At 41.9% G+C, this 12,329-nt stretch overlaps 1 protein-coding gene across 2 annotated transcripts in view; it reads right to left on the reverse strand.

The window, feature by feature from the left end:
- Window positions 1-689: 689 nt before the first annotated feature.
- Window positions 690-12,329, reverse strand: part of ANK3 (ankyrin 3) — a 315,864-nt gene continuing 304,224 nt past the window's right edge. The window contains exons 46-49 of one of the 2 annotated variants that reach the window (XM_090144833.1): window positions 5,886-5,969; window positions 5,703-5,762; window positions 4,045-4,137; window positions 690-1,976 (exon numbers count right to left, since the gene is read on the reverse strand). In XM_090144833.1, coding sequence (XP_090000959.1) covers window positions 4,069-4,137; window positions 5,703-5,762; window positions 5,886-5,969 — 213 coding nt within the window. In that variant the 3' untranslated portion in view covers window positions 690-1,976; window positions 4,045-4,068. The remainder of the gene's footprint in view (window positions 1,977-4,044; window positions 4,138-5,702; window positions 5,763-5,885; window positions 5,970-12,329) is intronic. The other variant, XM_090144835.1, reaches the window with a different exon arrangement.

Here is a 12,329-nt window from a genome sequence, read left to right on the forward strand (position 1 = left end):
GCAATAAGTAGTATTTACTGTGCTCAAGCAGAAGACGCATTCCAGCAGCGAGTGTGTACTGATGCTACTTAGAAAACTTTGTTTCTATATGTAAAGGTCCACCACCTATAATAGACTGGAAGTGCATGCAATATAGAAGAGATGCACGCTCCATTTCCATCACCTGCAGTGGGTTGGTTATTGGTCTGACTGATACACACTGGGAACAAAACTACTTTTGGTAGTGGTTTTTCTGGTGTTCTCAGTAAGGTGAAATAAATGAAAGAAGGTCCAGATTTAACATATGTTGGAGAACAGGCTGTGCATAACCTACTGCACTGGTTCTTTCCCCAGGTCTGAGGTCTCCTATGTCCCGGAGGTGGGGGCTCCTTGTTTTTACTGAGGATGTACTGGCTGCTGGGTCTTACTCCTGTTCCACGCACTGTGGGACAGCCTGCAGACTGATGGCCTGTCACACTAGGAAGACGAGGAGGTGAATCACACAAAGAAACAGTGGAAAAGAAGCAAAACACCGGGGATGATTAACAGCTAACATTCTGAAGACACTTGTGTGGGGTACAATAACACTGCCAAATACACATTATCCAAGAGTTTTAACACAATTTATTTTATGCTTAAATAATCAACTAGATCATCCAGTGTTTGTTGTTTCATACATATGTAATTAGAGCTATTATCAATGAATGCTGTTTCCATATGAATATAATCAACAAATTAAAGTATTTCACCAAAACCCAAATAAAAATGCCCTTTAAAACACAGCAGCCTTAACAACCTAATATTACACTGCTAGGATGATTACAGATGATTGGCTTACTGAAAGATTCTACATCTTATAGCCAGTACACAATACAGTAATAATTTTACAGCGTGCTGCCAGTCTATTAGCTAATAATTTCTCTTCAGTTCATTTAAAAATATCCCAAACTTGTGCCTGCTGGAGCACCAACCCACTTCTAAAGCTGCAAGCATTACCCCCGTTATAAAGCGAGAACAGATAGCACCCCCCTCCCCATAATGCAACTACTGTATATGTTATGGTTTTTAGGTCATTTCATTGAAAAATTGGCAACAGCAACAAATATTAGATGAAGGGCTTTGTGTTTACAGATAAAATCTTATTTTTCATGTTGCAGTATAGTGTTTGCAAAACTGGAAAAGATTTAATCAAAATAAGGTGAAACACATGCATCAAAATATTAGTACTCTGAAGAAAAATTTTCACAGAACTACAGAATTCCTCATTTTGGGAATCATTTAAATTTGCAGCAGATTTTAAAGATTTTTTTAAAATCAAGCTAGCGTTTTTGCATATACAAACATTATAATTGCTAATATACAAGAATCTGTGAAGATACACCCAGAATATCCCTGTAGGTGTGGCTGTTTGAGACACCTAGCCTGCTCAATGCATTTGCAGTATTCTGTCTGTGATCGAAAAGGCAGTGCCTTATCAACATTTATTCTATTTTGTTAGAATTTATACAGTGTTATTTATTTACAGCAAAACTATCGATGTTTAAAAAAGAAACAACTAGTGTTTTATACCCTGACAGTTTGGGTCCGAGAAAAATAAGGCGAGCTGTTGTGGATTTTAGTAATTTTAGTGTCTTTCCATGGTTTAACCATTTCGTCTTCGTACATCCCCTCTAGTCACAGGAATTTATTTCTTTTGTGATGACATCAAACTGCTTGAAATAAGCTGTTAACAGCATGACATCTTGTATATACACTGCATTGTTAACTGCGCACTCTCCAATCCTGTGAATGAAAGTGAATTTCCATGCTCTGTAAATTGGCTCATGCTAAATTAATTTTTTGTTTCTTTGTTTTGTTTTTGCTTTTGCATAAAAACCATGCGGTTAATGTGTGGAAGCAGCAAACACACGCACACTTTTATAGGTGAATGTTTAATTCCTGTTGATTTTTCTTCCGTGACTGTCCCTCTGGAATACTGGCAGTAAAAGCACACGGTCCTACAGAAAAGAAAGAGAGCACAGAGTCATTTCAGAATATCTCATTAGAATCAATTTCATGCCTTTCCCTGACTAAACATAATAGTTTTAATTGGCATTATGAGATCCTGTAATGGGCTAAATCATACAGTTTCTAGGTATGTAATGAAATTAGTTGAGCTCCTAGCACGAAAGGAAAATGCATCATCTACAGACATCCATGTTGCTTATGAGCTGATTTACAAATATGTTTGCAAGACACTGCATTTCATCATCCCTAAGTAACAGCTCTTCAGTGAGGATTACAAGAAATTTATGCTATGATGGAAGATATGATGAAGCACTGTCTCCAGAATGACAGACTGGCTTCCTTCACAACTCACTTCTGTTTGTTATTTGCAACCACCCATATTGGTCTAAAACCTGCACTCCTTGCACATCCACCCCTCTGCCTCTTCGGGAATGTGACCATAAGAGCCAGGAATGCAGAGGCAATGCAGAAGCCTCATGAGGCTTCATAGAGGACAAAGTGAGGAAGAAGAGCTGCCACACACATCTTCCACCTGGCTCATGTGAGTGGCACAGACTTGTTTACTAATCAGGTCACAGGTCCATGTGCATTCTCTGGGAGTGTCTGCAGTGTGCTATGCTAAAACAACGTGTCTTTGCCCACACCTACGGCTGACATAAATCTATGCTGTAGCTAGAAGCTGCGTGATCACAATGCAGCAACCAGTCTAGCTCGCACAGTGCTTGGTGGAAACCTGTCCTGCACTTCTGCAGAGCTTCATGCAAAATGTTGTGGCTTTTCCTTTAAATTTGCATTTTGCAGTGGGTTTATTTGCAATGGTGACAAAGCCATTTTTTGCAGCAAAATGTGTGATTCCTCCTCCTTTCCTCCCCCCCCCCCCAAAAAAAAAAAAAAAATTAAAAAGAAAAGCAACACATCTGATCCCCAGAGAAGACTTTTTGTCTTTTGTGACAAAGAAACCATTGGGCTATCAGAATGCCTGTTCTGTGAAAATTCATCCGCTTCCACGTTCAAATGGAACTTCTACAATAGACACTTGGCTGGGCTCAATTAAATGATCACTTAAAGCACCTCTGCTTGGTGCTATCCCATAAAGCCCTCACCAAGATCCCACACACCGAGTCACTGCAGTCACAAATGGCACTCAGCACACACTCAGAAATCCAGTACGGTCACGTGGCTTTAGGAGGACATATTACAATGGATGGAAGAGACTAATGGCTCAAGAGACTCTGCTTCTGTTCTTTACCTCCACACCATTTGGTATGTTCAACAGGTCCTGTTTATTCTGTTCATTAACCCTGCAGTCAATCCTTTATGAAAATGATAACACAAACTTCCACTTCTTAAACTCCTCTGCCCACTTCCTAAAAGCCACCAAAGCTAAGAAAAATTCTGAGTGGAAAAAAGACAAACACAGTAAATACACACGCAGTGTGGTTACGGCTATAGACAAAGCTTCTGGCTTCACAGGCTCCTGCACTCTGTTGCAACAGGGTCAGCTAGTGGCATTTCTTTTCACTTTGGGAAGCCCTTCTACTGTCAGCTGCTTTTTTTGTTACAAGCATTTAGGTTTCATCAATAAAATCTACAAGACACATCTGGTAAGGATTCTTTGTTGGAAAATACCTAGACACTTCACTGGCTTTCACAAGGTCATTGACATGCATAACTGCCCGTATGTTCCACAGATTCAGCTGTGGAAGAAGTCTTTCCCTTCAGAACATTTACTTGTACGCAGCTCTCTTAACTGCTAGTGTCTAAGTCCACCTTTAGGAGTAGAAAATACTGTGGATTATAAACTACTCTTTGTGAAACTACAAATCCTTACACATGGCACAGTTTTGCTTTGCTTATGTTCCAACAGATAAAGCTCAGTTTCTGTATGTGAACTCAAGGTCACATTCTCCTTACAGGACAGAGGGTCATCTCCGCAGCTTTGCAGCTTGAAAGCAATGCCAGAAAGCAAAAAGCAAGCCTTTACCCTGTGCTCAAGTGCTAGTTCCTTGTGGTGCAGTGCAAAAGGCTTCACAAGGAAAGAAAACTGATTAAACTGACCGGTCAGTGGTTGGCTTTCAGCTTTCACGAGTAACTTTTCTTCTCCACGTGTCTGACTTCTTTCTTTGTCTTAACCTTGTAAGCTTCGCCCTGCTTTAAAGGAAAAGTATAAACATTAACATAGCCTGTGGAGAGCGCTCACAATTACAAACCTACTTACAAACCAGCCTCCACATTTTGCTGTAACAGGATAAGTAAAAAGCAGTTAAATCACATTAACGCTTCATTTCAAAGATACACACAATATGTTTATCCACTCTGCTGAGCTGCAAAAGCACAGGCCTGAAATATCATCTTCAAATAGATAACACAGGTCTACAATTTGGGAACGAGCACCTGGACTGGAGCACCTGGGCTGAGCCCCTGCCATCAGCTGCAGCTGGATTTGCCACCATCATCAGGGAAAAATCAGTCTCCAGTCAGTGTCCTGGGCCAGGGTCAGTGGGCATTTCTTAGAGCGCAGGGCACGGCTGCTGCTGTGATGTTTCAAAATGTCTGTGCTTTAATGTGCGCGGGTTAGTAATGGAATATAGGAAATAGGATGAAAGCAGCAAAAACCATCCCCAAAGCAGAGCAGAAGTAAAACCAATGGTAGTGACAAGCAGTGCAGGTTTTTGGTGTCTTTTAAACAGCAAACACCAAAATGAAGTTCATCTGTGCTCATTAAAAATAGCTCAATAATCATCTAAAAATAAATACTCCAGTAATCACAAGCCTCATTCACATCAGAGAATGCATCTGTTTATGTGTGGCTATCGGCAGAATTTACCCCTTGGCTGGTCTGCATTGATTTATCTGTAACTTTTTTTAGTTTCTGAGTACTCTAATCTGGTGCAGCATAATTCTCCTTTGCTGGGCAGAACCAATACTTTCCCTGATAAAGGACAGAGAAAGAGAGGATGGAGATATATATTTTTTTCAACTCTTTTCTATTTCTGTGCTCCCTGCCTGATTTTTTAGTCTTCATTATCAAAAGAATATGAGTATTTTTCACGTTTGTTATGTTTTTGAGTCCCCAATTCTGTCTTCACTCAGAAATTCCACTGACCCACTGTCAATTTAACTGGAGCAACGCCCTCCTCCGCAGTGGGCTTCCAATTTTAACTGCAAGGGACAGAGCCCTGTCCTGAGATGTACTTATACAGGGTACTATTACATAGGTACATTCATGTGACCCCACTGTCTAGCAAGAGGTTACTGCACAGGTGAGTGAGAGGCTGGTAGGGATCACCTGGGGCTTACACCTTTGTGCTGGTGAAAAACCAGCACTGCACACCTATGGGTGTAAGGTACAACTCCAGCAAGGGCTTAGCTTTACTCACAGACAGTGCTCATTCTGATGAAACACAAAAGGCCATAAAGCTGTTTTAAGCACGCTGCCTATTTCACATAAACAGACCGTAATGCTTTGTGTGGAAGGCATTTTGCACAGAGCAGAACTCCGTGAGGCCTCCTTGAAACATCCCCTACCAGGAAACAAAATGAAGAGAAATCCCTGCCCCTAGCCCGCAATGCACAACTTGTCAGTAAGTGCAAGCACTGCACTTTGCCAAGGCTTCTTGTTAAATGCAAACTTCCAGCCCTTTAGCAGCACTTTCTAGCAGCCAACACAACCCTCTGCATTTACTGTTATTTCCTGGCAGCCCCCATTCCATTACCATTTCACCAGCTTTCCTCTCATGTGGGATAACAACACGCCTTACTACCTTCCGGGTGATCTGTAGGAAGCAATACATGAAAAGTATCGATTTTTTTTTTTTTCCTAGATTCTAAAGGGGGAAAGTATATTAAAAGAAGTTACTTGAATACAAAGACAGAGCAGTGATGTAATTCATGATTACTTTTCTTGTGATGACGTTGCCTTCTTCATCGGTAAACTGCTCCTCTGTTACAGATTCACCAGGAATGTTTTTTGCTTCCTCACCCTAAAGAACGTGTTATAAGATTAGCAATATAACCTATATTCTACCAAACCCACACATATTTCCACACCAATCCAAGCAACAAGCACGTTAGCTTCATCTTTATGTAGCAGATTGCTTTATGTCACACAGATAACGTGAAAGTCACTGTAACTTAACATGCCAGTACCTGTGTATTTATTCCACAGAACTTGTTATTAAAATGTGTAGGGAACACCTGGCGCATTTCTATGATCAGCTAATTCATTACATGAAGCTTTGGGTAACAAATAGTCTGTTAGCCTGAGTCCTGTGAGATGGTACAAAGTCATGACAATAAATCTCTGAACAGACATCCATTAGCAGGAGGCTTTTCACAGCTTCTCAATGCTCATTACACACAGAAACATGTTCTAACACCAAGTAAGGAAGGAGGAAAATTAGAATTTTAATGACAACTCTGCCTATAGGTTGCTAAATGCCAGGTCTTAAACATGTACACAGAAGACAAGACTGCTCAGTATTTAGAAAATGGAAAACAGTGAAAGGTAACTTACATGAAACCTTTTCTGGCACAGTATCAGCACCAACCTTCTGAGGAGTGCCAGCAGCCTGCTGCACAGTGTACTGAAATTGACAGCACTCCATCCACCAGCAGCAACCACAATTTATGGGACCAGTATAAATGAATACTCTAATGGCTGTGCTAGGACCAAATACTACAACATGAAGTGTTGCTGAAGTTATAAATAAATGAAGTGACTTTGGAGTATAAGGCTAGCTGGCAGCCTATGTTCCAGAAAAACACTGACAATTTTACCTCAAAAATATGTTTCCAAATGTGGGTGCTGAAGTAAGCACAGCCTTTGAAGCTTCAGAAATATCCATCACCTGTGCTTAGTTTGTATGAAACAAATAGAATTTAGAATTATTTTCCGAAACTAGAAAAGCGAGGAAGAAAATCGCTCTCTCAACATCCAGTTCATACGTACTGTTTTCCATGCTTGGATCACAGTGAGGAGTACACAGCTGAAATTAATATGATTACCCATTTTGGTGCTGGGGAAACTGGGGCACACAGCAATATGACACCATTATTTTGTTCATCTATCTTTATAACATTAGCAATCCTTACTTGCTGGCCTGCCTATGAGAAACGACCAGGTGCACCAACTACCCTTCCCAACAGGTGTAGGCTGCACTAAAATCAGTGTTCTCCCACCCATAAGTGCAGCCCATACGAAGGAAGCATTTTTGGCAGTGTTTGTGAGACTGTAGACAAATCTGGGCTCTCTCATCTAAAGGACTAAACCACGTTCAGAAGTCAAGATTGCAGATGACTTGCTTTTTCTATCTGCTTAGAGCAAATCAGTAGCACTCAGATCTGAGATGGGCAAGGAACTCCCCCATTTTTTCCCCAGATATCTTTAATAAATAAATAAATAAATAAATAAAAAGCCATAAAACTTTTCTTCTCCCTTAATCCTCAACCCACCATGGGAAAAACAGTAACTAGAGGAAGGAAGTGGAAAACCTATTATACAAAGCATTTTATGTCAATATTAACAGCAAAATAATGTTTGAATTGAGATTAATTCAAATGAATGTCAAACCTTCATAATGCTTTCAAGTATTAAGAAGCACCTGGCAAATATAATCCACGTTTACTGTTGTCTGTACACTATGTAGTTATCTTTATAAGCTCCTGGCACTGCTTTACAGTGAGTAAATACAGTGAAGCCATGTTTATTTTTTGAAATTTTCTCTACAAGTACAGCTTTTTTCAATATGCACCTTAAAGTGTTAGGTTTGTACATTATTTGTGAATGCTAGGACAAATAAACCTTCATTTTTGTTCACAAACCATTAGCAGTCTTCTATAGACTATGGTCTTACAATTTCCTTGATTTAAATATGTGACACCAGGCAAAAGCCACACGGAGGTACTGAGGAGCTCAGAGAAACTGCCACCAACCACATCTCCAGCCAGTACGTGTCATTACTCAAAAGTGCAGAATTTCTACTTATCTCATACTGAAAGCTGTGTTCAAATTATCATTTGATAATAAGTAATTATTAAACAGGTTTAGACATATTTCCTTTTCCTGCGCTTTCGTTGAGTACAGCGAAATGGTACAACTCACTGAACTGCAGTACCTCAGGAAGCACTGCTGAGGGACGGGCAGCCTGTCCCCATGGGACGTCCCTGCCCTGGGATGCTTGGCTGCAGGGGCACGGCAGCAGTTTGGCAAGCAGACAGCACAACAAGCAGCTGCTGAAGCTCCTGGATGGAGTCTCACATGACAATTCATGTTCCAAAAGGGCTCAACAAAGGAGATCCTGGAAGGAGAAACTAAATACCTGTCTAGGTACCAACGTTACGCTGTGCACAGTGACTCAGTGAGCGGGCCCTATTGGGAGCCAGCTCCTTCCTTTCTCACGAGCTAGAGAGCAGAAATGAAAATGGCACAGGGATGGCTGCTGCAGGCAGAGGCACCAATAGTTGTGTACAGACTTGGAGAAGTGAAACCCGTAGGGCTTCCTAGCTGCAATGAAATAAGGGAAAATACTGATTATGGAGACTTCACCGCTTAATGTGAAATGCTGCAGACAGGAAGCTGGCTGTGCTATTTCTTTCCTGGCCTCCCACCCATAGGCTCAGAATCCCCAGTGGTTCCTGAGCAGCATGGGATGGGATAGGAGAGAACAGTGGCTCAGACATCTCTCACTGCCTGTGGTGCACAGAGGTACCAAGAGCTTCCCGCTCATCAGGAGGGTCTCCAAAGCCACTGTGATAAAAAACAGAAACAGAACAACACAGCCCCGAACAAGGTCACCAGACTACCCAGCACACCAAGGCTGTTTGCACGTACTGGCCTTCACTGCTGTGATGAGCAGGGCTGTTCCTTAATGCAAGACAGTGAAAGTGCATTCAATTTGAAAATGGAAAATGTACTGATACACTGAAAATGAAAGACAAATGCAGTTTTAAAGGCATGGTGAATCTTGGTCTTTAATTAGCTACTTGCTCTTTTTTGCACAGTCTAAAGATAAATGCTGTAAATATTCAGCAGTCAGTATGCACAAAATCCAGCTTTCACAACTTTCTTTCATGTGGGCAGTTAAACAAATTGCAGGAGGGCTTGCAATTGGCAGGAGGTAGATCTGATCTACTGATATTTCTAATCCCATGCAGTTACAAAGTTATTCCATACAGTAATCCCATACAGTTATAAAAACGTTTGCTAGGAAAAAAAAATCCCTTACCCACTGGCAGTTTTACTTGTCAGCTCTCAGCACAGCTTTGGGTTAGAATGACACATTAGATGACCTTGTCAACAAAAGCTGTTTTTAAACACAAAGCTGGTGCATCTGCGTCACAGCTGAAGAATAAAATTATTTCTGCCGCATCATACTAATGTGGGCTTCATTCTACCCTTGACCAGTCTAAATCACTGACACAATACTAAGAGCTTTAGAAAGGTAGGGAGAAAATACAGCCATTTCTAGATGCTGGGTTGTATCCCTGGGACTAAACTGTGCAAAGACTGCACGCTGTACCAGACCATGCCAAGAAGCTTTGTGGAGCATAGTCTTTAACTTCACTCTGCTCTCTGGAGTGTAGTCCTGCCAAAACTAGCTGGTATCCTCTCTGCTGCTCTCCAGGGCAGGAGAACTAAGGAGCAGCTTCTGCAGCATCCCGTGCCAACTCCACTGATTTTCTTAACAGTTATTTGCAGATTATGGGTGTTCCCAGGGACTGCCAGATAAATGCAGGAGTTGGTGCTGCAGTACTGTGCCAAAGTTCACTGCAGCTTTCTTCGAGTTCTCGTTTTCTTTCATGTTTGTTTTGTTACTGAGGGATAATAGCCCTCTTATTCCTCTTTTATTCCTCCTATATAGCTAGTGTTGTTGTAGCAGTGAAGGAAAAAGGTGTGGCTGGATGTCTATTACCCAGAAGGATAAAAAGGAATTTAAAAGCAGACGGAAATAAACGAGATGGAAAGATCCTAAATATTTAATTTTGCCAATGACCGTGGGCAATGCTGTGATGGGAACGGGAGTGGTACAGAGCACTGAGATCTCTTCCCTTTCTGGCCTGAGCCACTATCCAGACATAATCCTTTCAGTCTTGACATCGCATTCTTATAATGCATAACCAGCAGCTGCACCTCTCTCTCCTTGAAGTCTGAAGCTTCTGTGGCAGTAGAAGCAAACATCTTTCATTAAGGTCATTTTCATTAGTGAGTTCTGCCTACTCAGGGAGACTTTGTTAATCACGTGCCACAACTGTTCGCTTGTGCCTGTGCTGAGTTTGTACTTGCTTGTCTGAAGATGTATTGCTAAGGCACTGGGGGGGGAAACCAACAGGCAAGCCAAGGAGAGCTGAAAGGAAATGGTGCTGCAAATGGCACTGAGCATAGCAGCCGAACACTGAGCCAGGTCAGAGCTTTGTAACTTGTTACAAGAGGCACAAGGTACGAGCAGGTCTCTCAACAGCACTCTGTAGCCTGTGTTCTAATTCACATACGCTGCCCCAGTGCAGCCAGCAGCTCCCCACTGCCAGTCTCTCCTGGTGAAATGGGTGTGGGTTGCTCATGGAGCAGAGCACAGCCCTTCTGCAGTTCTCTCAGCCAGGTTGTAACTAATTGCTGCTCAGGAGCCTTCTTGGTCATTCCTCCAGAGCAGGCTGAACCGAGTCTCCTCAGTCACTACTGGGGAGATTAAAGGGCAAAATACATGGTAAGAGGCAAATCTCTATCAGAAAATGGCAAAAAATAACAAGATACATGATAATATCAGGTTTAAACAACTCCTGCTTAAAAGTTTATTTTATTTTCCACTACAAAATTCTACCATAAACTTTTTGTCAAGAATCTAACTAGTTTTTACTAAAAATCTGTACCCACGAAGGATTTAACAATCTCTGAAAAAGCATGAAAAATTGCACACTGATTTCTGGCATAATGGAATAAAAAGAGCTGTGGCTCTGGCTCTGAAAGTGCACATTGTGGAAGCACTCTTATTTTTCCTTTGTGTGCTATTTGCTCGTATTCCTTCACTATCATAAAAAACTATTTCTTTTGCAATGCTCTGTCCCATCAACCACCATGTGAACAGAGGGAAAGGAAGCAAAACCAAAAACATCTGCACTACCTTGAGTTTAAAATACAATCTTATTACATGTGGAAATGGGCATCAGCCCCTGCTTGTCTGGTTTTATGGGCTCAGCTCTCTGAAGTGCTAAATCCCACGGGAATGTGCTCGAGAGCACTTGACAGGACCCAGCTCTCAGACCGCTGGGAAAATACCTCTGGGGACAGGAAAGACTTTTACATAGTTGGGCCAGGAGAGAGGACTAAGGTAGCAGTTAAACGGAAATAATAATGTTAGCAATAACGTGGAATGGCACTGAAATGAAAAACAAGTTGAGAAAGAAGAACAAAGGCAATGAAGCAATTCAGTTCCGACAGTAACCATGGAGGCACATGGCAAATTCCTTTTTTCCACAGGATTCAATTTATCCTCAAGGTTTAGGTGTTACAAAACTTCATTCCTGCAGGCTACATGAGTATCTCTGTTGCTTTTAATGCAGCACGGAGGCATTGATGAACACAGACTACAGCAGAACACTGATCCCATGTGCAGCCTGCCCGGGTGCACCATCCTCTGCGTCCCTTTGCTGCAGTTGGCACGAGGCAGTGAGCTTGTGGCATGGGCACAGCACTGCCATGGAATTATGCAGCCCGTACCCAGGCTCTGCAGATGTTCAAAATATTTTTTATTCCAGGGATGACATTCTCAACACAGACTGCCAGGGCTGGCTCCACCACATCCCTAATGTCAGACAGTGCAGGATAAGTGCTCCCATGGTTCAGGCACAACTGCCAAAAAGCACAGAATCATAGAATCATTTGAGTTGGAAGGAATCCTTAAAGGTCACCTAGCCCATCTCCCCTACACTGAACAGGGACACCTACAGCTCCATCAGGTGCTCAGAGCCTGGTCCAGTCTGACCTTGAATGTCTCCAGGGATTGGGGCATCCACCACCTCTCTGGGCAACCTGTGCCAGTGCTTCCCTACCCTATCCTGAGAACTGCCTGAACGAGGAGCTGATACTCAGTTGGCATGTGCTCTGTGACTCCATTTTACACCAACAGAACCTCAGCTCCCAGGAATTTAAAAAAAATAATCGAAATCCAGATATCTTCCAATCTCAAAGCTCAATTCTTCTACTTCATACCATCAATTCATCAATTCATGAATTACGTGCGACCAAAATGTACCTTTATTTAAATGGTTGTTCTGTTACCAAATTTTCTCTAAAAGGCCTGGCAACTGCCGCTTTGAAAGTTTCTTGCTCCATTTCAAACCTGTCTCAA

The sequence above is a fragment of the Phasianus colchicus genome, chromosome 8 (assembly GCF_987193195.1).
Source record: "Phasianus colchicus chromosome 8, bPhaCol1.hap1.1, whole genome shotgun sequence".
Taxonomy (NCBI): domain Eukaryota; kingdom Metazoa; phylum Chordata; class Aves; order Galliformes; family Phasianidae; genus Phasianus; species Phasianus colchicus.